The sequence below is a fragment of the Ixodes scapularis genome, unplaced genomic scaffold (genome assembly GCF_016920785.2).
Source record: "Ixodes scapularis isolate PalLabHiFi unplaced genomic scaffold, ASM1692078v2 PGA_scaffold10__122_contigs__length_95168666, whole genome shotgun sequence".
Lineage (NCBI taxonomy): Eukaryota > Metazoa > Arthropoda > Arachnida > Ixodida > Ixodidae > Ixodes > Ixodes scapularis.
The window spans coordinates 72,379,172-72,403,470 of NW_024609836.1; the positions used below are offsets into that span (position 1 = coordinate 72,379,172).

Below are 24,299 nucleotides of genomic sequence, written 5' to 3' on the forward strand. Positions count from 1 at the left end.
TTCCATAAAAAGATTTATTTGTACAACTTTTACTTTGTGCCCAGAAAACAAGTTGCATAACTTTTTTTTTTTTTTTTTTATAGAAAGGCAGCTTTGAAGATTTTTACAAAATAACTGTTTTATTCAGTTCTGACGAGCACCGGTCTCAATCAATAAACCATTAAAACAGCTCACACATAAACAGCATGAACTCACCGAGCAGAATAACTGCAAATCAACAAAACCAGTAAAAAAAAAAAAGACTTTAAAACAAAAAAGCAAGTTGAATGCCAAAAAGCCAAGATAGAGTTAATCACTCTTCAAGCAAGCATGCATCATTCAATGTTGAAAAGATCTTGAAAGACAACAAGCTGGAGTTTTACCATATAAAATCTAGATGAGACAAATGCAAAACAAGTACAAATGCTGCCAAGATAAAATATTAAAACAAAGTTTGCCCAAAAAAAGAAATAAAAGAGATCACAAAATAGTTTGCTTGTCCACTTTCATTGTGTTCTTCAATTTTCTTCATCCGGAATTGCATTCAATAGCTTCTTTAAACCTTTCGTAAAGCTGTCAGCATCATCCACAGGGCTGCATCCTCGAGACTGGGAGCGTCGCTGCTCGAAGACGACAATGCTAATATGTTCATCCTGTAATGAATGCACCAGTGTGCGTGCATAAACAACTGTGCTTGGTTCCTTCGCACATCCATCCAACGCTCGTAGACTTTTCAAAGCGAGGCAGACATGCCTCTACTTGCGAGCCCCAAAAGCAGAGGGTCTCGCTCGCGGAGCTGCCGGCGTCTGCTTGCAGCGCGAAATATGCCGCTCCGCTGCGGTCTCGTTGAACTTGCGGCCGCAGGACGGGCACTGAACGTAGTCCGGGTTCTCCGAGGGAGGCGGTGGCGGAAGATCGGACAGCTTTCCGCCCGCGGCCAGGTGCATTTGAACCAGCCTGGCCTGCCGCACGGCGTTGAGAAACTCCTCGTGCTTGGCTCGCCACGTCGACTTCTTCACCTGTAGGAACGTGGGAGCGGAGGCCAATCAGTCTGCCTGCTTGCCGCAGTATGCCCTTTTTGATTCAGTTCGATCGTTTCCAAAAGATTCTACGGCAAAATAATTTATATTGATTCAAAATAGCAAAGATTCTGCATCGTCCCAGCGGGCTCGCGTTACAATGTACTCCGGCAGCGAAAAAGTCATCTCGGGACCCCATGATTTGCAAACCACGGGTCTTTCACTAGAAAACTGAGCGTCTTTCCTTCCCCTTAATTGTTGCCAGACTTGTTGGCAGAATCTGCTAAAGGACACTACAGTTCATTTGGGTTTATCAATATGACATTCCTATCGTGTGACAGCAACCCGGCATCAACCACGTGGCAGACCCTATCTGTGCGAGTGGTCGGCAAAGCAGAGGTGCAAACACAATCCGGGCTCAACCTCCCTGTCTATATCAGCTTGATGTCATATTGCACTACAACGGATACCATGAGCCACCACAGCCAATCCATAGCTCGGAGCGTGTCACGTGACCTTCTGATTGGGTAGAGCTACGTGCAGAGTTTGAAGTCGCGTCATGCAGGCAGACCTGATCGGCCATAATGACTCGTAGCGTCTGCTGTGGTGCATAGCAAGGCGAAACGAAGTATAGCCAGGGTGTCTAGCAAATTATTATTTTGAAATTCCCCGACTTTTTCAGGTTTTCCCCGACAATTTCAGGTGAAATTCCCTGACCACTGTAGATGAAGGTGAAATATATAAGACCATTACAACACAAGGCATTGAGCACTGTAAGCATCATTTTGCACAGGCTTAATCCAACTTGCATATTTAGAAATATTCGGGTTCGTACAGTCCGGATTAAACAAGCACTTTCTTGCTGCCGACATCGTCAGTGAAGAGGCCACTTTTGGAAACACAATGAAAACGCGACGCTCAACCACACACGTCAATAACCGAATGGCAGCAAGGCCGCCAGACGCACACTTTCAGATACTTTTGGCTTAATGCTTGGATTGGATTGGGGTCTGCGGCTTTCCCATATGTTACTAAATCTAGTAGCTCTAACTGGATCAAGCATAGTGTCGTCCCCTCAATCCAATCCAATCAAAGCTTGGACTAGATTTGTCGGCAGTTCCCTTTGCATCGGGTAGCACACTCTACATCGGGTGAGCAGAGCCCGCGCTCTGCTCTAAGCAGAATTTATTGCCTATTTTTCTGCTCCCAAGTTCTCAAGTCTTTGTTCAGGGCACTCGATGGCGTTTCCGGCTCATTTTCCCTGAGTGGGCTCGCTTCTTGACAATATCCCCGACAATTCCCTGACTTTTCCCGGTAATTAAAATTTCCCTGACAATTCCCGGCTTTTCCAGTCGCTAGACACCCCGATAGCTGACCGGAAAATGAAGTTTGGTTTGACAGGTGGCGAGTCTAATGTGGAAATTTCGCAACTCTAAGACCGCCCGTGGCCATAATCATTGGACCCGATCCCAAATCTCCGAGTGCCTTGCCAAACTCCGATGCAGCACTTAATTATGGCCAACCGCTCGGTGGTTAGGCCTGCCCTTGGCCACCAGCCGTGCTGACTGCCGTCCGACGAAGGCGCTATAGCAGATATGAACTAAACAAAAATACAGTGCCAACTCACCGGGACAGCTTTGTTGTGAAGTCCCCTCTTGACGAAGGCCTCGGCTTCCGTGCCCTTGGTACGCATCTTGGTGGCGTCGAACACCTTCACCTTCTTGGCCGCCGCCTTTTTGCAGATGGAGCGGTGCTTCTCGATGCGGTCCTTGTCGAAGCCACGGCTGCACACGTCGCACCGCTCCTGGTTCGGACCCAGGGGCCGCAGCTCGGGGGGAGGTGCCTTGGGGGTTTGAGGTTTAGACGCAGGCGGAGGCGCACTCGTCCGAGACACAGATGCGGGACGGGCTACGTTGGCAACAACTGCGGGTCGTTTTGGAGTCGACGCCGGAAGGACAGGTTGTTTCTGGAAAGATGACAGAAAGGAGAGGTAGGAAAAGTTGGTGGGCATGAGCTTGTGGCAGATTACAGCTGGCTTACACACGAGCGTTTGACTGTGACCAACAGCGCTGCAACCACTTCTGGCCACCGACGAGAAAACGTGCCGCCACAAAACTGTTTCAGACCTCGGCAGTGACAGACATCCAGATAACCTTTATTTGCAGTAAATAAGTGACCCCCCAAAAATTCCAAAAAAAACAACTAAATGTGTTGTTGACTGATCATGCAAAACTCCTCTACCAGCTGCCGTGATATGGAAAGCGTTGGCGGTTTTGGCAGGATGTCAAGGATTGCTCGAGGACACGGCTCAATCTGCCACTTCGGCCCATATCAGACTACATCTGAACCAAATACAAAATTTGGCAAGGAATTAATAAAAAATAAAAGGAAAAGAAAATATATTTTATAGACAAAGAAAGAAGGAAGGTATCATGATGCCGAACCTCTCCCTCTAGAGTTTTGGTTTGAATGTGAGGTGCTGCCAACAAACATTCTTTTCTTTTAACCATGGCAATCTCTCCAAAATGAATGAGGCAAGCATTCGAACAAGACGGAATTTCATTGTTATGTATGCTATGTACCATTAAAGCCGAAACCAAAATTTTCCTAAAATTACTTCAGCTACAACTTTGGTGGCTTCTGCTGACCTGCAAGTTGCACCTGTACGTTCTGAGCAAGCTACAAGCGCCACCTACCACGGCCCACTCTTTTAATCCTTACCGTCAAGCCTGGCTGAACAAGAGTTCCTGCCTGCTCTCTGTTTTGGCGCGACCGAGCCATGTGGCGCGTTAGCGCCTCGTACCTTTTCTTAATTATTGCTAGTTAATAAACCTTTATTCGATTGTTTGGCCCCGCCCTCGCCTCATCGCCTTACGCCTCGCCTGGCCGACGCCGGGCCGTAGTCCTCACAACGCAACCTAGGCTACTTTGAGAGACAAATACAGTTTGTTTAAGCAATGAAAACAAAGAGATGTTACTCCACCATGTACGATGTCCTGGCATTCATCTATGCCGACAAGCTCAAAATCAGATTGTAGAAACGCAAAATTTTTTCAGCGCAAGTACAGCTCTTTTCTGTGGGTTACTTTCTGTACAAAAAAAAGAAAAGCTTTCCAAGCCATTAAGTGCCAGAATGAACGAGAAAAAAATATCTTTGCAGGCAGGTAGGCAGGCAGAACAATTAAGGATCGTTAAGACATTGCCTCCTGCAATGACACGAGATACCAAAACCATTTGATTCTCAGAACTGCCGCTAATTCAAGGAAAAACATGCCTGGGTAAAGAAGGAAACGGCAATTGACTTGTTTACAGTCACCGCCTACAAGGAACAGCCACGGTTAAAAATGGGTCAAAGAATGAAACCAAAAGCAGGTCAACTGGGTGTTGTTCTTGTAGGGCAGCTCGTCAACTGGGCAGGTCTCAAAAGGCAGAGAATGTGGGCAGATGCGTCAAGAGGAAAAAGAAGAAAAGATATATATATATAATTCAAAGGCAGAGAGATTTTCAAGCAGAAACCATGCAGCTGCCTAGCTACTCGGTTTCACGGACAAACCGTAGATTCGTGAGTGGGAATTGGACGAAACTTCCACAATGCTGCGTGAACCTTCCAAGGGAGTCTGGTGAAGCTCGCTGTAAATATTTCGTGCAATTACGATGATTTTAACCACTTCTGACAGCTTACAACTGGCACGCTGATGCTATTTACCGGGTAGCCCTGCACTTTTAGAAAAAAGGTTGACCATAGGAATTAGTAGCTGCTTATCACATATGTTACTAACCTCTTAGCAGAGCTGGAAAATATTGCGATACAAATGTATTGCGATAGTATCTCGGGTTTCTGAATTTCTGTATCGAAAAATATTTTAAAAATTGATCAGTCCTGAAAACTTACAGTAGTCGCAACGAAGTTGTTAGGCATTGGCGTTGCGTTCACATCCCGTAGGGTGCGTGAAGAGAAGCGTTTGGAACAAAATGTCATTCCTCAAAATTGATATTGAATGCTCGAAGGGATGAATCTGCCAGTAAAATGAAACCATTCACAATGTAATTATTTGCAACAGTCCCATATAAGTACTTGCTTCCCTGCGCATCTTAAACCATGCTTTTTTTTTTTTTTTTTTTCTCTCTTCTTTGCAGCAACACTGTTTCGTGGAGAACTTTCTGTGGCATTTAAGAAGAAGCGAGCTCATGCGCAGCTTTGAGCGGCGTTCAAGGTAATTGAGCGCCCATTCGCCCATAGCTTATGGGGGACAATGAGCCGCACGGCACGTGGAGGGACGGCACGTGAGGGAAGAAGAGAAAGGAGGCTCGTGGCAGGGCGAGCACACAGAAAGACAGTTCCAAGAGCAGAGACGAACAGAAGAGCCGGTGCCATAACAGCCACCCCAACGGAAGACCTGGACCACAAGGCAGCCTTGGCCCCCCCACAGCATCCGACTCACACATTGAGTATCGATAAAGCATTTCTCCACGACAGCGCTCCCTCTACGGTTTCCTCGGGGCGAATGGAACTCGGCCTGATCGGGCGATATTGGACAGGCGACCCACATAACTGGCGCCCAACATGGGGCCCGAACCCAAGACCCCAAGGTTAAGAGTCTCGTACTCTACTGACTGAGCTAGCCGAGCAGCCACTCCAACAGAAGACCCGGACCACAAGGCAGCCTTGGCCCTCCTCAGCATCAGACTCTCACCTTGAGTATAGATAAAACCTTTCTTCATGATAGCGCTCCTTGTGTGGCTTCCTCGAAGCGAATGGAACTCTGCCTGATCGGGCGATATTGGACAGGCGACCCACATAACTGGCGCCCAACGTGGGGCCCGAACCCAGACCGCCGAGGTTAAGAGTCTCGTGCTCTACTGACTGATCTAGCCGAGAGCCACTCCAACGGAAGACCCGAACCACATGGCAGCCTTGGCCCTCCTCAGCATCAGACTCACACCTAGAGTATAGATAAAACCTTTCTTCATGATAGCGCTCCTTGTGTGGCTTCCTCGGGGCGAATGGAACTCTGCCTGATCGGGCGATATTGGACAGGCGACCCGCATAACTGGCGCCCAACGTGGGGCCCGAACCCAGACCGCCGAGGTTAAGAGTCTCGTGCTCTACTGACTGATCTAGCCGAGAGCCACTCCAACGGAAGACCCGAACCACATGGCAGCCTTGGCCCTCCTCAGCATCAGACTCACACCTAGAGTATAGATAAAACCTTTCTTCATGATAGCGCTCCTTGTGTGGCTTCCTCGGGGCGAATGGAACTCTGCCTGATCGGGCGATATTGGACAGGCGACCCGCATAACTGGCGCCCAACGTGGGGCCCGAACCCAGACCGCCGAGGTTAAGAGTCTCGTGCTCTACTGACTGATCTAGCCGAGAGCCACTCCAACGGAAGACCCGAACCACATGGCAGCCTTGGCCCTCCTCAGCATCAGACTCACACCTAGAGTATAGATAAAACCTTTCTTCATGATAGCGCTCCTTGTGTGGCTTCCTCGGGGCAAATGGAACTCTGCCTGATCGGGCGATATTGGACAGGCGACCCGCATAACTGGCGCCCAACGTGGGGCCCGAACCCAGAACGCCGAGGTTAAGAGTCTCGTGCTCTACTGACTGATCTAGCCGAGAGCCACTCCAACGGAAGACCCGAACCACACGACAGCCTTGGCCCTCCTCAGCATCAGACTCACACCTTGAGTATAGATAAAACCTTTCTTCATGATAGCGCTCCCTGTGTGGCTTCCTCGGGGCAAATGGAACTCGGCCTGATCGGGCGATATTGACAGGCGACCCACAAGCTTTAACTGCGTAACCGCAGAAAGTTATCCACAAATATAGTAATTAATGATAAATATCCCGACGTTCTTGGCTAGTGACAACCGCATTGACTGCCTGTAGCATATTTGGGGTGGCAGACAGCTAGTAAAAAGGTAGTAACGGCCATAAACTGGCGGTAACTGCTGCGTTTACCATCTTCTTACTACCTCGTTTCTAAGAATGTAGAACACATTTGGATTCTGCACATAACTAGATTGGGAGTTTTGCAGTATTTGCAAAATCAAACCTAAATGCTAGCTATCAGAAAAGGTTGCTTGTAACATTGTCAAGATTATTCAAAGCCCACAATAAAAAAATCTGTAAAAAATTTAAGAAATATAGTACACACAGTTTTGAAGCTACCCATAGATGACACCAGTGTGCCTGTATCTAACGATTTTTTGGGGGAAGTAACCAAAGTGGAGAAGGTTTACGTAAACATAAATCGGCTTCCACCTGAAATGGAGCGCAACTTGTGCCCTCAGGGCGACTAGAGCCCGCTAAAATTTTTTAAATAAAACAACCTTATGAATAAAATTTATTTTCATGTGTGCCAGTATGTTTTCTCGTCGTGAGTAGTAGAATGCAGGCACTTGGTGAAACTCAAATGCAGACGTGTGAAGCAGCCTTAACACACCCCATGATCGCAAAAACGAGCCCAAAATCGACTGCTGGACCCCCCTTGGAGCCAAGTAAGTGAACAAGACTCCCACCTTTGCCGATCGTTCGGGTGGCTTCGACGCTGGGACAGGTGTCGAATGGTTCCTCAATGTTGGTGTTGGAGGTTTTCTGCTGGCAGGGGTCACTGACCTTGTGGGCGTGGGGGCAACCGATCTGGCAGGGAGCTTTGCGGTAGCTTGCGAAAATGACCGTCCATTTGGAACCGAGGTCTGGCTGAGCTGTCCTCTTCCATTCTCTCGCCCGCTTGATGCCTGAAAAACCATTTGGTATACAAGGCTGAGAGAGAATTTTCTTCATAACAAATCTCTGAAGAAGTGTAGCACGATCAATCAAACTTGTGGAGGACTTGAACATTACCCTTCTTTAATTTTTCTCGCTCGGAATAACATATTTGACGCACGAATAGCAGTTCCAGCTATCGTGGCAGAGAGTATAGTGTGTCTGTAACTGTGGAGCAGCGGTATATAATCAAATTTCTTGTAAAGGAGAGAGATAAACCAGCTGAAATTTAGAGAGAATTGCGAGCACAGTATGGGAACAAACGGTGTCACTAAGAGTGTATGGATGGTGTCCAACATTTAGTGAGGGACGACAGCCAGCGCCATATAAGCTGCGCCAACATGTTCGTCCAACTGCAATCACGGAGCTCAGTTAAGGGGGGACTCTGGCTAGAGGTTGAACTTCTGAACTACTCAAGAGATCAGAATGAAATTTTCAGGGGAGATTTAACTTCAGATGAAGGGGTACTATGCAACCTTTCAGCTCTCAGGGACAACTTTGCATACCTGCATAAGAAGATGTGTCACTCTTCGTTAGGAAATCTATGATATGCAAATGAAGCTATTAAGCATCATTTTAACAGCTTGAATATAAAGAGGGGGGTGTGGGACTTCAGGCTATCTAGTTTTAGAACTCAAATGTAAATAATTCAGGAAGAGTGATTACCTCGAAATATGAGATGCATAACTGTCCTATGTAAATTTTTGAAAACGTAGCTTTTTCTCAATGAGGACTAACTTAAAACAAAATAAAATAGATAGCCCGATTCCCCAGTAAATTTCAGTTCACAAACATCTTGATTGTGGTATCAGAAAAATTTTACCCTCAAACAAAAGATTCCTTTGTATGAAATTTGCAGCAAAAAGTGGAACTGAGAAAAATGCATTCAAACATTGAACTCCTTACTTCGTTAGTGACTCACAATGTGTTGAAAATATTTTATATCAACGTAACTATTCGGCACATGGTTATGAAATTTAGTGTAAGGGTGTATAATTAATTTCTAGAACCACAAACCCTTTTCCAACAAATTTTTAAACTTAGGCTTATGTTTTCCTTAATTCTTTCTGCATCGAAAAGATCAGGGAAGTTCCAAAGAAAATACTTTCAGAAAGTGGCTTAGTTAAGTGCATGTCGGATTTTCCACTTCCTCAGTGGGAATAGAAGTCCCGGTCAATCTCGAAAGATCTTTGGCGAAGAAAATCGCAGAGAGCAGCAAAAAGCAACATTTCAAAAGCTGAGGGAAGTAATCATAGAGCTGAGTTGGCACCGACTCAACCTCTTGGCTATTACAATCATAAGTGCCTCTCGCGCCGTCCAAGGAAAGTCCGACCACGAGTCTGGTTCATGTTTCGAAGCTTTGTTTTGTGCGCTCTCCAGGTTTTTCTAATTGCCTATGGTAGACATTTTTTAGAACTGTTAGTCCTGGTTGCACTCCGATTTATGAGGTATTTAACATATATAAAACAATAATTAATCAGATCAAAGAAGTTCCAGACCTGAAGGTACCAGGGCAGAACTTTGTGTTGTCAAGAAACCAAAAAAAAAACTTTCTTGCTTCATCACAAAACTAACTCTGTTCGTGGAAAGCTTTTCCAAACACTTGTAAATCATTAGTCAAGTGGCTTTGAATCGATGTTAACTAAATAGAAGCACGTCTCCAGAGTATAAAAATTGGAAATCAAGCAGCTTGCAACTTATAGATGAAAACAAAAATAGATATAAAAACACTTCCTCTTGTCATTTGCTCGTTTGGAGGACTGCATGTGGTGTTATGGGGCAGAAGCATATCTATGGCTATGGTGAGTAACATACACCGACTATCGCAAAAAGCGGTAATGGGGAAAGAAGAGTAGCTGGTGGTAACATAAAACTATGAACATGAATTGTGCAAAAAGTGTATGACAAACATGCAATCAGAGGACAAAACAAGATTTTTCTTTTCTTTTCTTTCAAAAAGGTATTTCTTAGTAACCGAGTCTTGTTTCCAAAGAAATAGTACAAAGAAAAGGTCAATGCACAGTTTTTTTTTTGTTTTTTTTTTTTATATAGCGGGAGCACGTACAGTGCTTGCAAACTTTTCAGGTTTAGAAGCATCAATTGAAAATATGGAAGACGAAAAGTTGTCACCTTCCTCCCATTTAATCTTTTATTTTGATGCGTTTGCTTCTGCAACATTCCAGTGACTTCAAATTCCAAACCAGAGGTACTTTAGAAAGCTTTTCCATTGGGCAATAAGCTCTCATTCTCCAAATTCAATTCTGAGAAGTGTTAGAAATTTTAATCGGAAGAGCCAGCACTCATACTGCCACAAAGCCAGAGCAGACAACATACAAAGTGATCATCTTGTACGTGTCACAAGCGTGGAGCCATTCAATTTCAAAGCTATAAATAACCCCAGCAAAGCAAAACGTCTCAATTGTAACACTCGTAGTTCGCCAAATGCATAACAAATAGCAAAGCCTCGACATGGTGTGTGCAGTTTTACGTTTAGGTGGTCACTTTTTAATGTATAATCGGCGCCATACATCTATGGCAACAACCGTCCACAGGTTCAAGTCAACGTAAAAGGCCGATGTATTTAAGAATTCGTAAAACACAACTATGTGCAAAACAAGAGGCTCGTTGGTAAGCAAAACTATGTGCACCTTATATAACTTGCTTGAAAATAAGAATTTGCATTCGTAAGGAGCTTATACTCACGCCACAGGTGTTTCCGTGACCGTCGGCAAGAGCTCGGAGCTGCGTCGTTGTCATGGTCATGAGGACGCCCCCCTTGGCGAGAGGCGGCACGTGCCGAGCAGACAACTTCGAGGCCGACGCTGGCCGCGCCGATCCGTTTGCAGTGCCGGGTCTAGGACACAGCGGCGCACCATTGGAGGTCGGCGTGGAAGCCGTTTTGGCTGCTGCGGAAGGGATCGGAGAGAATCAGCTCGAATCACCAAAAAGGATGGTTTGCGCACCATTTGCATTTGAACACTTCCAACCCGAGTAACCAGACTGAAGGTTTTGCAGTATTTGCGAGATGAAATCTATGCAGTTTCTACGAGAAATAGTCGCTTCCAACGTTCTCATAATTATTTCAAGCATAGGGTTAAAGAATGATGCATAAAAAATGATAAGATATACATAAAACAAGAGGTGATCCAGGTCCACTCGATAAATGGTGCCAGTGCTTTAAACGGTTACAATAGATCACGACGAACTTTGTTGGAGCTGGATGCAAATGTGTGAACCAGCCTTTGGACAACAGCGTAACAATGTTAGGGAGTTTTAGGGAACTGTTTTTGCACATCACATATGGTACGATGGGCCCTCCGGTATGCGCTGCACATGCGAAAATCAGTCCACCTCCAGTTCCACAATCCAGCTGAAAGTGGACTGATTTTTGCCTGGGTGCACATGCACTACAACAGAAGGCTCTCATAAGCGCAGTTCCTACTGGAGGGTCTAATAGGCCGATCTCACCAGACAGTTTGACTATGCCACCGCAGCCACAATGCATCGAGGGAACTTCAGTCTTTCTGCACGTGCGACAACCTCGCTGGAGCTCTGCGTGTGTAGAACACGAGACGACGGCACGAGCCTCTGCAAGCACGGCCGTCTGTCTCCTGTAAACTAAAGTTATGGCGGCGCCACGCATGCGCCGAATGCTTAGTGATATCGGTGTATTAATACCATCTCGGATGTGCAAACACGGTTCCCTGAAACTCCCCATTCTCACACAAACGCAGTTCGGGAGCATCTGTTGCAGTCCTCTCGTTGCGTGACGTCTGCAAGAGGGCACGCATCCTCTTGAAGTTGATGCTAGAAGACTACTGTATTTTGCGGTGTGTACAAGCCACGGTTTATTTCAAAAATTTTCGTCGATGCACCTTATAGAATGGTGAAACTTTATGCATTCCTTTATAACCGTTACACGAGCTGCAATTTAATCTAGCTGTGAGGATTATATTTCCTATTCAATTCACTGGCGATGCTGAAACTCCATGCCTCCCCATATATATTGTGACCACAGTACACATACCAGGCATGCCATATCAGTAGGGTTTCATATTTTCAATTAATGCTGATAAACCCCCAAAATTTAACTCCCGAGCCAGTTTCGTAAAAACCGGGAAAACCCCAAAACCCCAAATTAAACCTGTCCTAGAATAAGGGGAAAAAAAAAAAAAGAAACAAAGCTTTAAAGGAAGAATTTTTGTCTACAGCTTTATCTCTTGTTGACCCTGAACGCAGTCTAGAATGAACTTTCCACGAGGCTTCTTGCTTCGGAACCACACAGCCTATCTCATTTAGTTTTTTTTTTTTATCAGTCCAGGGACGTTTTCCACACGTTCGGGTCTGCGTAGGTTCCCTGGAATTTGAGGAATCCCGTGCCAGTGCCCCATTTTTTTCGTCACAAGTCTAGAGAAATCTTTTTTTGGGGGGGGGGGGGGGGGGGGGATTTATCGGGGCTTATGTTGACAACACCAAAAATTGGTACCGAATCTGTAAGGAAAAATAAACTCCGAAATCATAAAACCCTACATATAAGTCACTGCAACAAGAGAGATGTGCGCTTTAATCCTTAGGAGAGGAAAAGAAGTTGGAGATTAAAATGATTATCCACTAGTTCGAAACGGTCCCACATCTCGCTTCTGCACAAAACACGTCCTACAACATCACACCCCTAGACAACATGCAGTAATGGATCAGTATGGTAAATATGTCTGTAAATACACCTGTTTTTTTTAAGAACAATAACACCACAAAGTGAAATAATTTGTAGCTTGCTTTCGTTCCAGATTATGTGAACTATTGACCGTTTATAACAGAAAAATTTAATGTATGTGGAGCTGCATGCTTCAAGCACAAGATGGCAGCATTCTCATGCCTCTGTATGGTGAGTTACTTTTTTTGATGTAGCAGATATATTTGTTCTCTAGTTTGTAGATCAAAATATTACTGTCCAGTAAATTGTCCCCCCCCCCCCCCCCCCCCCCCCCCTTCAAAAAAAAACAAAAAGTAGATTATTAGTATCCTCTACATGTGTTTTATGAACAAAGTCTAAAAGTTTACTTTCCTGCACAACAGCAACCGAGGAAGCACTGACTACACCAGCCCTTGGGAGCATGGTAAGACTGGGATTCTGAGCGTGCATAAATGCCCTGCTCAATACAGTCTAAGCTCAGTACAACAGACGTTAGGATATAACATACAGATTTGTGAAGTTTGGTTGGTTTGCCTCTACATACCATTGACTCACCTTCATATCTGCAAACAACATACTCCTCTTACAACAGATTGAAATCTTGGTCAAAACCAAGGTTTGTTATAAACGAGCTTAGACTGTATCACAGCACAGGGCACTTTCTTGAGTTCAAGCATTATCGCCGAGGGAAGGGAGACGCACAGATGTTGTACGCTTAGTTTCACACAAATGCTTCATTTTTGGCAATTACAACTCAGGTTATTGTTGAAGCAGGGAAAGTTCATTTGGCGTATTCTACGGTGAGTTGCGCGATCGGATCAGATTTCTGGCGGGAAGGGTCAATTTGGTGCGCGATGGAATCTCAATTTCCCTCACTCTATCAAATCAGAGTCTCCTTGCGTGATCAAATCCAATTGTCATTCTTGTTGCCTAAGGGCTTTTTTTTTTTTTTTTTTGTTTGCTTGAAAAAATTTTGGTTACCTTATAAACAACTATTTCTCAAAACACACCAATTCATGTATGAAAAAAAAAAAAAAAAAAAATTGAGTGCCCTTGGTGCGGGCAAGAAGCGCTGCGTCCTGTGTCAAAAAACCATTGGAATGTGATGTTGTCGACATTGTGCAAATTCCCATGCTCTTTATTTTGGCATTGGTATTGTAGATTTTACGACTTTTTAGCAACGTTTCACCACTTCAGTGGCCCGAGCGATATTAAGGAGGGTGGTTAAAACGCAAAACTTTGCGTAAATGACATGATGCATGGAGATTCATTCTCCATTCCCTGTGAAAGCCGCATAATGGACGCCAAAACCCGATCCACGCGATGAGATTCCACTCGCGATTTTCGGTCGCAACGTCGCTCTGGCTGCAAAAGCATAGACGGTAATGTGACCTTCGACGTCGATACTGAAAATCGCAAATAGACTCTGACGTAACAAGTCCGTGATGGCCACTGATAACTGATCAACGTCTTGTATCAACTGTTTACACCGAGCCTACTTACCCCAAGCAACCTTCAAACTTAAGTCTTTTGAGGCCTGCACCTACTCGTTTCGCGACAATTAGTCTACTGGCCGCCGTCGTTTGAATGAGCAGGTGTCAATTTCAACAAGTTTGAAAGAGCAGACGACAGTTTGAACGTGAAGACGCACTGAATGTGGTCCACAGGTTGCCTGGACAATTTGACCATTCTCCCGCGTCCGTGTTGGAACGAAACAAATAAATCTGACGACTACAAGTATCCATGAATTCAACGCAAAGTGCTTCCCGCACGAGCAATCGTGTTCTGAAGGTGTCTGGCTTTCCTTTTCACAGCACCTATCCACGTTCTCGGATGAACCGAGAGGAAAGAAAGCATGTGAAAACTTATCTCCACAGCTTTGCCGGCTCTTCTGGCACAGCCCCTGTTGTGGTGTTTTGATGGGATGGCAGGCTTTAGTCTGGCTTGTTCCAAAACAACACTGGAAAGCCAGTCCCACATGGCGACTTCCGCCCACACCCCTAGACCAAGTACACCCGAAGCGCCTCCACCTCAACGTGACATAACAGAGTTGAGTTGGTGTACTATATTTGATCTCGGAAATAATGCAAAACCTTTGCTCTAGCGAATTGCAGCTCCAGGGCCATCTTACAGACGACACCAGCGTGCCACTGTGTTCTCTCGTCGTAACAGATCACAAGAACTCGGTCGTAAACAAACGCAAGTGTGTTAGCCAGTATTCTAGCGAAATTAATTTTTCAGTACGAAGAGACGTAAGGTGGATACAATGATTGCAACGTGTAACAAGGGCACAGGGATGTCCTTGTTCAGAACAAACACTGGAGTAGACTGATCCCAAATAGACACGCCCCCACCAACCTTGGCCGGTGAAAGCGTCACTCTTTGTCGCGCTGCCGTTGTGACACAAGCTGTCCCCATTGACACTGGACGGCTGCAGTCTTGCGGAACCGTGCCCGTTCATGTGAGACGTCGTCGACGCAGATTTGGCGGGAGCGGCTCTGCCGGCCGGCGTTGGGGTTGGGATTCCGGTGCGGGTTGGTCTGGGCAGACCGCTACGGACTTGGAGGCGGTCCTGGAAATCCGCCCTCATTTGCTCGAGCCGCGAGGCAGACATGTCTGCGGCGACGCAAACTCTGGACAGCCTGCAATGCCAAAGGTGTGCGAGAAATTAAGCAACCTTCGTGTAACAGCAAGTAAACATAATCTATCGCTTTATCTTCTTCTTTTCTTTTTTTTGAGGGTGAGAATTTTTTTTTTTTTTTTACTGCAAACAAACTATGCATCTCCGAACGCTCAGTCTCCGTCCAAATGTAGTGCTATACTCCATTCAGCTCTAAGCTGACAGTGCGGTGGGAGCTACACCCTCGCCAGACCGATTAACCACCTCTTTTTCATCACCCGAGCTCGCTTTCTGCCCGTGGGTACGGGCAGAAAGTTGTCGCGGGGTGAAAGATAAACGTATGACTGGCCCAATGAGCATGTAGCTTAAAGGTGAACAGAGCATAGCGATTCAGACCAGATGCCAAAGTTTCACAGCAATCGTCATTTTAAAAAGTTGTACAAATCTTTGCTGAGAAAATGGTAGCCGAGGAATATCGCAAACATCTGGAGATGAATGCATCTACTAGGAATGGGACACATTTTCCCATTGAAAATTTCGTAAACTCACTTCTAACTTCTGAATAAGATAACGGCAAGCTCTGAAAGTTTGGCATCTGGTTCGAACCGCTAGTGCTAATGAGAGGAGAAAAAGTAAAAAAAAGTAATTAAAATTTTTAGGTGAAACGCTTTGCACAATATTACATGGGTTGTGTTTTAAAAAAGATCCAGCAAAAAGCTTACAAAATGTGAACACAAATAGCAGAACTGTAACTATCATTAATAGGTCACACACACACAAAAAAGTTTTCATTGAATTAAGGTGCAACTTTATAAAAAAGATATGACAGACATGAGAGGATGGAGGCAAGCTAATTTTATTTGGGAACCATGGGTCATCACGCATACTGACACAGTCAGTGGCGTACCAACTTGTTTTTGAGTGGGGGGGCAAACCCGACCCTCTTCCCCCCCCCCCCCCTTAATCGAAAATTCGGCGCAACTTTTGTCGAAGTTTTCTAAAGATGTGGCAATGATTCGGCAAAATTACAACGTTACCAGACTTAACATTGATATTTTATTTTTTCTCACGAAAAAAATTTTGCTTCTTCTTAAAATAAATACAACTTGTAGTGCCTATTGAAACAGTTATGATTAAATAAGGTGATATTCTACAAGATAATTGTATCGATGTCGCTTTTGTGTGTTTACTGGCAATTTTAGTGTTTGCTTGCAGAAAGTGGCGTGACAACGAGGTTGGGTAGTAGCCGGAGCAGTCACGAATCACACAACGAGAGTTTTGATTTTGAGGCTTCATCAGCGCACGCCTACAAGTGTGTTTACATTGTTAAAATAAAGACAATCACTGCGTTCTTACTTTCTCTGGGAGTCACCGTTTCGTGCGCGAAAACGGATGCAACGGTTGTTTAGCCTTCACCAGAAGAGATAACAATACTGTAAATATGCATGTTTTTCGATTTGAGTCACTTGACGTCAGCTTTGCATGAAAGTGCGCGTTCCATATTCGCAACGTGCCGTTTTTAACCTTTAAAATTCCGGTTTCTGGTGTTAGGACACACACGGACGTTTAGGAAGATGGGGAGAGTTAGGAATGTCGGATGTGCAACGTCGAGCATGATAGTTCTGTGTTTAACGAATACTTTTCATCAGTGTTTACTAACGAGTGCTTGGACTTCGTCCCCACTCTCCCTGAAGAGCTTTACGAGCGCATGCATCCTATTAACGTTAACTCCGCTGGTATTAAAACATTGATTGATAAACTAAAACTTACTTCGTCCGCTGGAACCGATAACATCAACCCAAAAATTTAAAAGAAACACCCGTGTTATTTTTAGTGAGTATTTGAAACTCATCTTCATTCAGTCCTCATCTCAAAGCTGCCTTCCATCTGACCAAAAGGTGGGAAGGGTAATTCCCAGTCTTTAAACAGGGCAGCCGCTCTTCCGCATCTAATTATCGCCCTAATTCATTGACTTCAATTTCTTGCAAACTACTTGAGCATATCCTCTACTCCAATATCATGAGGCACCTATCATCCCATTTCTTTTCTTTAAACAGCAGCACGGTTTTTAAAAGGTACTTTCCTGCGAAACGCAACTCTGCGACTTCATCCATGACTTGCACACTAACCTTGAATGTCACGTCCAAACTGACGCAGTTTTTTTTTTTTTTTCCAAAGCGTTCGGCCGTGTCTTCCATCAACGCCTTCTTTCTAAGCTATCATCTTTTTGCCTCGACCAATAACCGTTTGCATGGATTCGTGACTTTCTTTTTTCCCGTGTACAGGTCACGTCCATGATGATCATGAATCTTCCTTAATAAATGTATCTCCTGGTGTTCCCCTGGGGTTCGTACTTGGGCCCTTACTCTTTTTAATATTTATTAATGACATTCCCATTGGGATTTCTTCAAAAAAAATGCTTTTTCGCCGACGACTGCGTCATCCATAACAAAGTAACTTGTGTGCAAAATAATAACCAGCTTCAGGAAGATCTATAGATAAAATTAACAATTGGTGCAAAGAGTGGATTATGTCACCAAACAAGTATAAACGCAAACTAATCCACTTCACCAAGAAAAAAAAAACACTCTGTCATTTAATTACTTCTTGGACTCCGATCTGATTGAGACCGCTACTCTGTATAAATACCTTGGTGTAAGACTAACATCTGACCTTCCCTGGAATAACCACATTGAAGTCATTACCGCCGATTCATCTGGAACTCTTGGACTAAGCAGACGTAACTTAAAAAATCGCTCCACCCTTTGTCCCTAAGCTAACCTTTAACACGTACGTCAGACCAAAAATAGAATATGCTTCAACCATCTGGAATACCCATCGACTGTACCTCATCAATACGCTGTAGAGGCAGTTCAGAACAGAGCTGCTCGCTTCATTTCATCCACTTATGACTTTTCTTTCAGTGTCTCGGCGCTAAAAACTGAACTAACCATGTCCTCTTTGCAGCTTCGCAGGAAAGTCTCTCAGCTGTGCCTTATTCACAAAATCTACTACCACATTCCCGACCTCAAAACCACTTTGTTATTACCCCTCGACCGAACATCTTCTCGCCTCAACAACGTCTGCACCATCAAACACACTTCTGGCTCTACGAACGCTTTCAATTGGTCATTCCTTTCTCAAGCCATCAGCCACTGGAACAGTCCCCCATCCTCCATTGTCATCATCTTGGACCCTGCTGATTTCTCCTCTGCAGTAAAACTACACCTTTCTTGGCCCATGTGATGGTGTGCGGGGCTAGGCAGATCAGTGAAAACACTTACGCAGAGCGCTTGCCAGGCCAGACTTGTACGTAGTTCAACTACTTTACTCAAGTTACTGTAGTTTAACTACTTTTCTGGGTAGTTTAGTAACTTTTAATTACATTTCTATTCTAGTAATCAGTAGTTTACTTTAACTACTTTTCCGAGCGACTTCCACTCAAATTACAAATTACTTTCTAATTTTAGCGGTTGTTTTGCCTATCAACAGAGAACAGAGGTCGGAAGGTCAGCTGATATTTGCAGAGGGGGAGGCATGCGGAGTAGAAAAGGGGGGGATGGGAAGGAAGAAAGTGATTAAGATAGTCCAAAAAACCCCAAAATTTTAACGAGCCCCCCCCCACTGCAACAACACTGCTACGAGGCGCGGGGAGCGAACAGACACGACGCAAGAGAGGTCGAGTAACTGTGGGATTAGCTCCGAATAGTGGCGTTTCTTTGTATTCCGAAGCTCAAGGAGACTTGACGCATTTGAAGAAAGGGCTTGTCCCCGCTTCTCTCCAATGTAGGAATTCTTGCCCACTACAGGAGGTGCACACACTGCTCCTTTTACGGTGCAGGCGATAGAACCCCTAACAACGACGCTCACGCCGGATGGGCTGCTCGTGTATCACTCGAAGCGCGTTAACCCACCCCGCGCCTGCGTTCACGCCGCTTCGCGGTGACGGTGTGCGGCTGCTAATTACAAATCTATTAACCCACCTAGCCCCCCCACCCCCCGTACACGCCGCTTTGCGGCGTCCGGTCGGCAACCCAAGCCCCGCTGCCCCCCATGCACTTCCGTAAATAGAGTCGATACGATTTAGTTTGGCGATGTTTCGTCAACAACATTCGTTTTTTTAGTGTTAATGGTAAAAAAGAAATGTAAATATCGCCAAATGCCTCGACAAAACAAAATGTTCGAGAAAAAAGATAAAAAGAAGTAAGCCGGCCCGCACCATAAATAGAACCCGGGTCTGACACGTATGAGGCAGACATCTCACCACTAAGTTACGCTACCTCTTCGGAAACTCGCATTGCATCCGCTGCCTATGTTGACGGCGGCAGCGCCTATCTCCAAGCAAGCAAGCAAAACTTTATTTTGTGTAAGGGCCTACGTCCTGGTCTGGACGGCCCGTCCGGCCCATGTCTCGCGGATGGATTCCGTAAGGTTACTGTGTAGCCTTGTTCGTGGAGCAAGGCTTTACGAACCAGCCAATCCGGCGTGCGTGAGCACCGTTGCTAGGGTTTGTATCGCCTGCGCATTAAAAATATGCCCGCACGGGTCGGGGGGCAGTGCCCTTGGTATTCCTTGGGCGCCGCCGGCCTGTGTCTGCTCTGCCCAGTGGCGGCCGTTTCAGGGGGGGGCAAAACGCATGCCTTGCCCCCCCACTCTGAGAACTGGGGGGGCAAGTGCCCCCCTTGCCCCCCCGGTTGGTACGCCCATGGACACAGTTAATTATGAAGAAAGTGCATTGTCATACTCATTCACCTCAAACACTGTAGTAAAAAAAGTTTGGTTCCTTTGTGGAACGTTACTAATTTCCCCTTTCATGCGTCGAATTAATTAACATATATGTTGGGGCATGTCAGTTTAGTTTAATACAATTTTATCAATACTTAGATTTTAGATGCCAAGAGCATCATTCCTTCCTTTGACAACAAAATCTTGTTAAGAAATACTTTGCAAAGTGCACAAATTATGTGCAAACCCTTCTTTTCTTTAAGTGACAACAAGCATAGTTTGCTCTCAGTCACCTATTCAGTGCTTGAAAATATTCACAGCAGCAGTGCGGTATTCAACCTTACTCCAAGTACACTTCGGGACAGACATATAGCCAGGAATTTTTTTTTCCCTTTTTTTTTTTTGTGGGGGGGGGGGGGGGGCATGACAAAATGCTGTATGAGGGGGAGGGGGGAGAGGAGGGTCCCAGCAAAATGGAAGATTTAGGGGGGGGGGAGCCGGGCCCCATGCCCACCCCCCCCCTCCCCCCCTGGCTATGCGCCTGCTTAGGGAGCACGGGACGACTTTGAAGCACATATTTTAAATTCAGCCTGCGATAAAAGAACGTCTTTGCCCGATCATCAGAGGCCTTATTTCCAAAACGAAAGCGGCATCCTGGTGCTAAGAAATTTTGGCAGTCAACTTTTACTACACTGGTTTGTTTCTTAGAAAGTAGGTATTACAAACAGTTGCTCTGTCAAAGGTATGTGTACTTTAAAAGTACAATTGTTTAAGTACTTTGAACGTACAATTGTGTGTGTGACTTCAAAAGCACAACTGTTTATTTGTAGTTTGAAAGCACACTGAAGTGCTCATACTTTTAACCAAAACTGTTTCTACTGTGACTAAAGGTACAAATTCTATTAGTGACCTTGTAATTCACTTCAAGTTAATAAAGCTTATTGAGCATGAAGAAGGGTTTTGGGATGTTTTCTAGTTATGCAAAACAAAACTCCAAAGCTTCACGTCTTACATATGTTTTTTTTAATTAACCTGTCTTGAAGCAGAAACGTCAAGAAGTAATTAAAAATGCGGCAGCATCATGCAACAACCATACTCAGGTTGTTGCTTTGTGAGTGGTCACCGTAACTCAAAAGGTATATTAGAGTGAGCAAATGCAGCCACTCGCACTCTGTGTGGCAAAAAATGTAAAGTGCACATCGCTACGATTTTCATGCATCAATGATTACTCGTAATTAAGTTGCTCTTCCCCTAAGAGGGCATAATTTATTGGATTTGTTTCGTAACTTTCACGGCGCCACAGGCCTTCAGTGTGGGAAACTTACTTTACTGTGGTGCCGCGGCTCTCCCGGAGCTTAAATAAATATCAAATGGGCTGGACCACCAATCTGAAGCTAATTGTTGCTATTAAAAACATTAAACTATAACAAACAAGAAAAAAGTTACTTAGTCCACTTATTTGCAATGAAGAGGCAGTTCTTAGGCAATTTATATAGATATGAGCAGTACAATCAAAGCTCTACACTCTATGACATATTTGCAATAATAATAATACATATTTAATTAAAAACAGCATTAGAGTTAAAAGAGCTTTGATACAATTGTATGTGTTCTTTCTGTTCATTAATATAGTGCCCAATTGTGTCAAATTGCAAAGTTTTCCTTGCTAAATTTTATATTATATTTAACCAAAGAAATATGTATACTCCCGAGGTAAAACAAAACAAAGAGAAAAGTAAAATGCTGATACAGATTTGTTTGTTTGTTTATTTATTTAACTCGGGAGAGTAAGGTCACAGTGAAATAGGCGTTACACCCGTACTGAGAATGTTCACTGTGCTTCGAGAGAAACAGGAAAAAAAAGGGTGGGGTGGGACAGGGTGTAAAAAAGAAAAATATGATGATGTGACGAGATGCAGGTGCCCACGATGTTGAAATAGAAGCTGAAATGGAGCTTTTGGGCAAGGGTGCGGGTTGATATAGTGGGTGATTGGGTCAGCATATAAGTATAGGTTCGGTGTTTTCAAATAAATCAAAAAAAGAAAAGCTCCAAAATAAGACATCTGGATTGATTCGGATTTATCCGGAATATTCTGGATTTCCACACGACAGCAAAATGAGAAGCAAAAAAAGATAATATTTTACTGATCAATTTTGTCAGAGCACAAGATCAATATTCTCAAAAAAAAAAAAAAAAAAGGGCCAATTTTTTTTTTTTTTTTTTTTTGTTAAAACAGATTGTTTTTTGGACAAAGGGGTAAATGTATTTCTGGGCCAGGAGACAAGCCACTGTTTTGATTTCCAATTTGGAGTCCATACTACTTGTGCTTCTTAGTTTTATATGAAACTAGATTTCATAGGAGGGAGGAGGGCTGCTCTGAAGCCTTTATGCTTCCCAAAGACATGCGCTAGCTTTTTTTCTTTTTTTCAAAATACTCATGCTTTTTTTTTAAGCAACACTTGTTTGCAAGATTTGTAGTGCCAAATGCAGCTGCAGAAATATTTTTCTATACCAGAGTTATATTAATTATAAGGGTGTTTTTGCAGACATTTTTATTTCGAATAAAAAAAAAAGAACTTGGGAACGCGGTAAAATTTAACTTTGATTCGTAACAAACACAAACGCCGATAAACCGCAAATTTTTAACGAATAATAATAAAAAAAAAAAAACTCTAAATTTTACGAAAAATTAACTCTAAAAACATGTAACTCTACAAATTTAATTAAAAAAGTTTAAAAAGTGAGAACTAAACGAAGACACAGAAGAAACGCCCGTGTCCTCGTTTCGTTCGCGCTTTTTCAACAGATTAATTAGTAGGGACCAACTAGCCCAAAGCTAGTTTCATATACAGTATCAGGAACAAAATAACTTTCTGTAAACACAAGTCTTACGTATAATCAAAGATAACATAAAAAAATACCGAGTTATAACGATGAGCTAAAAATGCATTGCACAGATGTTCCGAATCACCCGACATCTCCACACTTTTCAATTTTATTTATTTTCCTCGGTACGCAAGCAGAGGCCAGTGTGTCTGCCTAATATCTGCTCGACATCTGTCAAACAAAAAGAGAATAGTAAAAAAAAAAAAAATAAAAAGAGATTAGGTCATGGCAGCTGGCAAACAAAAACACAAGCTTTCGTGCGTTTTACTTTTTTTTCTTGCTTTTCCTTTATTCGATTACCCGTACGTAATTGCATACCGCTTCTACCAGACGAATTTGCGTGAAAGATTTTCAGGCTGTTCAAGTAAATTAAAATAGGCTGAATTCACTGTCACGTCAAAGAGCGCTCCCAGACGCATTTTGTTTTAAAATTATTTTCTTAACGAGGCGCGCTACGGTCCAATGATTCGGCGAGTGAAGGCGCAGTATTGTTTCAAACGCGGATTAAAAATAGGCCAACCGTGTCGGCACTTCCCGATCTTTCACGCATCTAATTATAACTGCCTTCCATTCACCGCCCCATTATTTTAATATTCGTTTCCCTGTATCTCTCGTTATTCGCAGATTACGATCTGAATTCCGTGCAGCGAAATATAAACGATAAGTGCCACTCGCCTGCGAAGGCCACCCGAGATAACCGACAACAGACCTATCCGCACGACAACGAATTATGAGTCATCGGGCCGATCTGAAAACCACCGGAAGACCTCCCGCCGTCGCGTTGCATGTCACCGATACGACACATTCCGCAGTCCTCGACGAATTCGTGCATTTGACAAGTTGCGAGCGAGCACGAACTTTCACCCCCGAACAAGAACTGTCACGCGCCAAAAAGAAAACGAAACAAAGGTATGTCAAGTGTGCGAAAGAAAGTCGCACGAGTTGCACTTGCGTCCGCAAAACAAGAGGTGGTACGACAAAGTTACTCACGGCTGATTTCGGTGGTCAAGCGGCCGTGTCCGAATTCCAGCTCCAAGCTGGCACAAAAGGGGAGTTTCTCGAGAACTGTCGAAGACACTTTATCGAGCCCCCGTCACGCGAACAACATAAACCAACGGAAAACACAATGACACAATCGACGCGCCTCCGCCACACCACCGGCTCTGCATGTGGAACTGGGCGAAACCGGCGACCGGCGAAACTCTTGTCAACGTCTACCGGCCTACCGCCGCGCCGCGTTGTCGTTCAAGGTGCCGCTAGACCAATCGCATCTCGGGACGGTGCCACGTGACTCGGCGCGGCCAATCGCAACGATTCTTTTGAAGACAGGGGACGCAGGGAAGGGAATAAATTCCAACGGCGGGAGATACGGCTGGTGCGGCCAGGGCAGCCAGTGCGGCGGCGATTTATCGAACTATGTGACGTGCGATCAGTCGATTGTTGTTTTCCGGACGCGGTTTGACAGGTTGAGACTACGTATGGTTATCAGTGTTACAAAGGGTAACAGCCGCTATCATTCACCCATCCATCGGGGTGTAAAAACTGCAAAAGGAATCAAGAAGAATTGTTCGAGTATCAAAGTTCGTGACATTTGTGCGTAG

General features: G+C 44.5%; 1 protein-coding gene across 4 annotated transcripts; it reads right to left on the bottom strand.

Moving 5' to 3' along the window:
* Positions 1 to 23,952, bottom strand: LOC8052910 (translation initiation factor IF-2). Of its 4 annotated transcripts, none has more exons than XM_029974159.3 (6): positions 23,689 to 23,952; positions 14,825 to 15,108; positions 10,477 to 10,679; positions 7,527 to 7,745; positions 2,626 to 2,964; positions 1 to 998 (listed from the first exon to the last, which is right to left on the bottom strand). In XM_029974159.3, exons 2-6 carry the CDS (start codon positions 15,078 to 15,080, stop codon positions 735 to 737), a joined length of 1,281 nt encoding a protein of 426 aa, XP_029830019.2. In that variant the 5' UTR covers positions 15,081 to 15,108; positions 23,689 to 23,952; the 3' UTR covers positions 1 to 734. The 4 variants fall into 4 exon arrangements, with proteins under 4 accessions (XP_029830019.2, XP_029830020.2, XP_029830021.2 ...); XM_029974160.4 differs by having other exon boundaries at positions 23,843 to 23,930; XM_029974161.4 differs by having other exon boundaries at positions 10,477 to 10,676; positions 23,689 to 23,930.
* Positions 23,953 to 24,299: the final 347 nt, after the last annotated feature.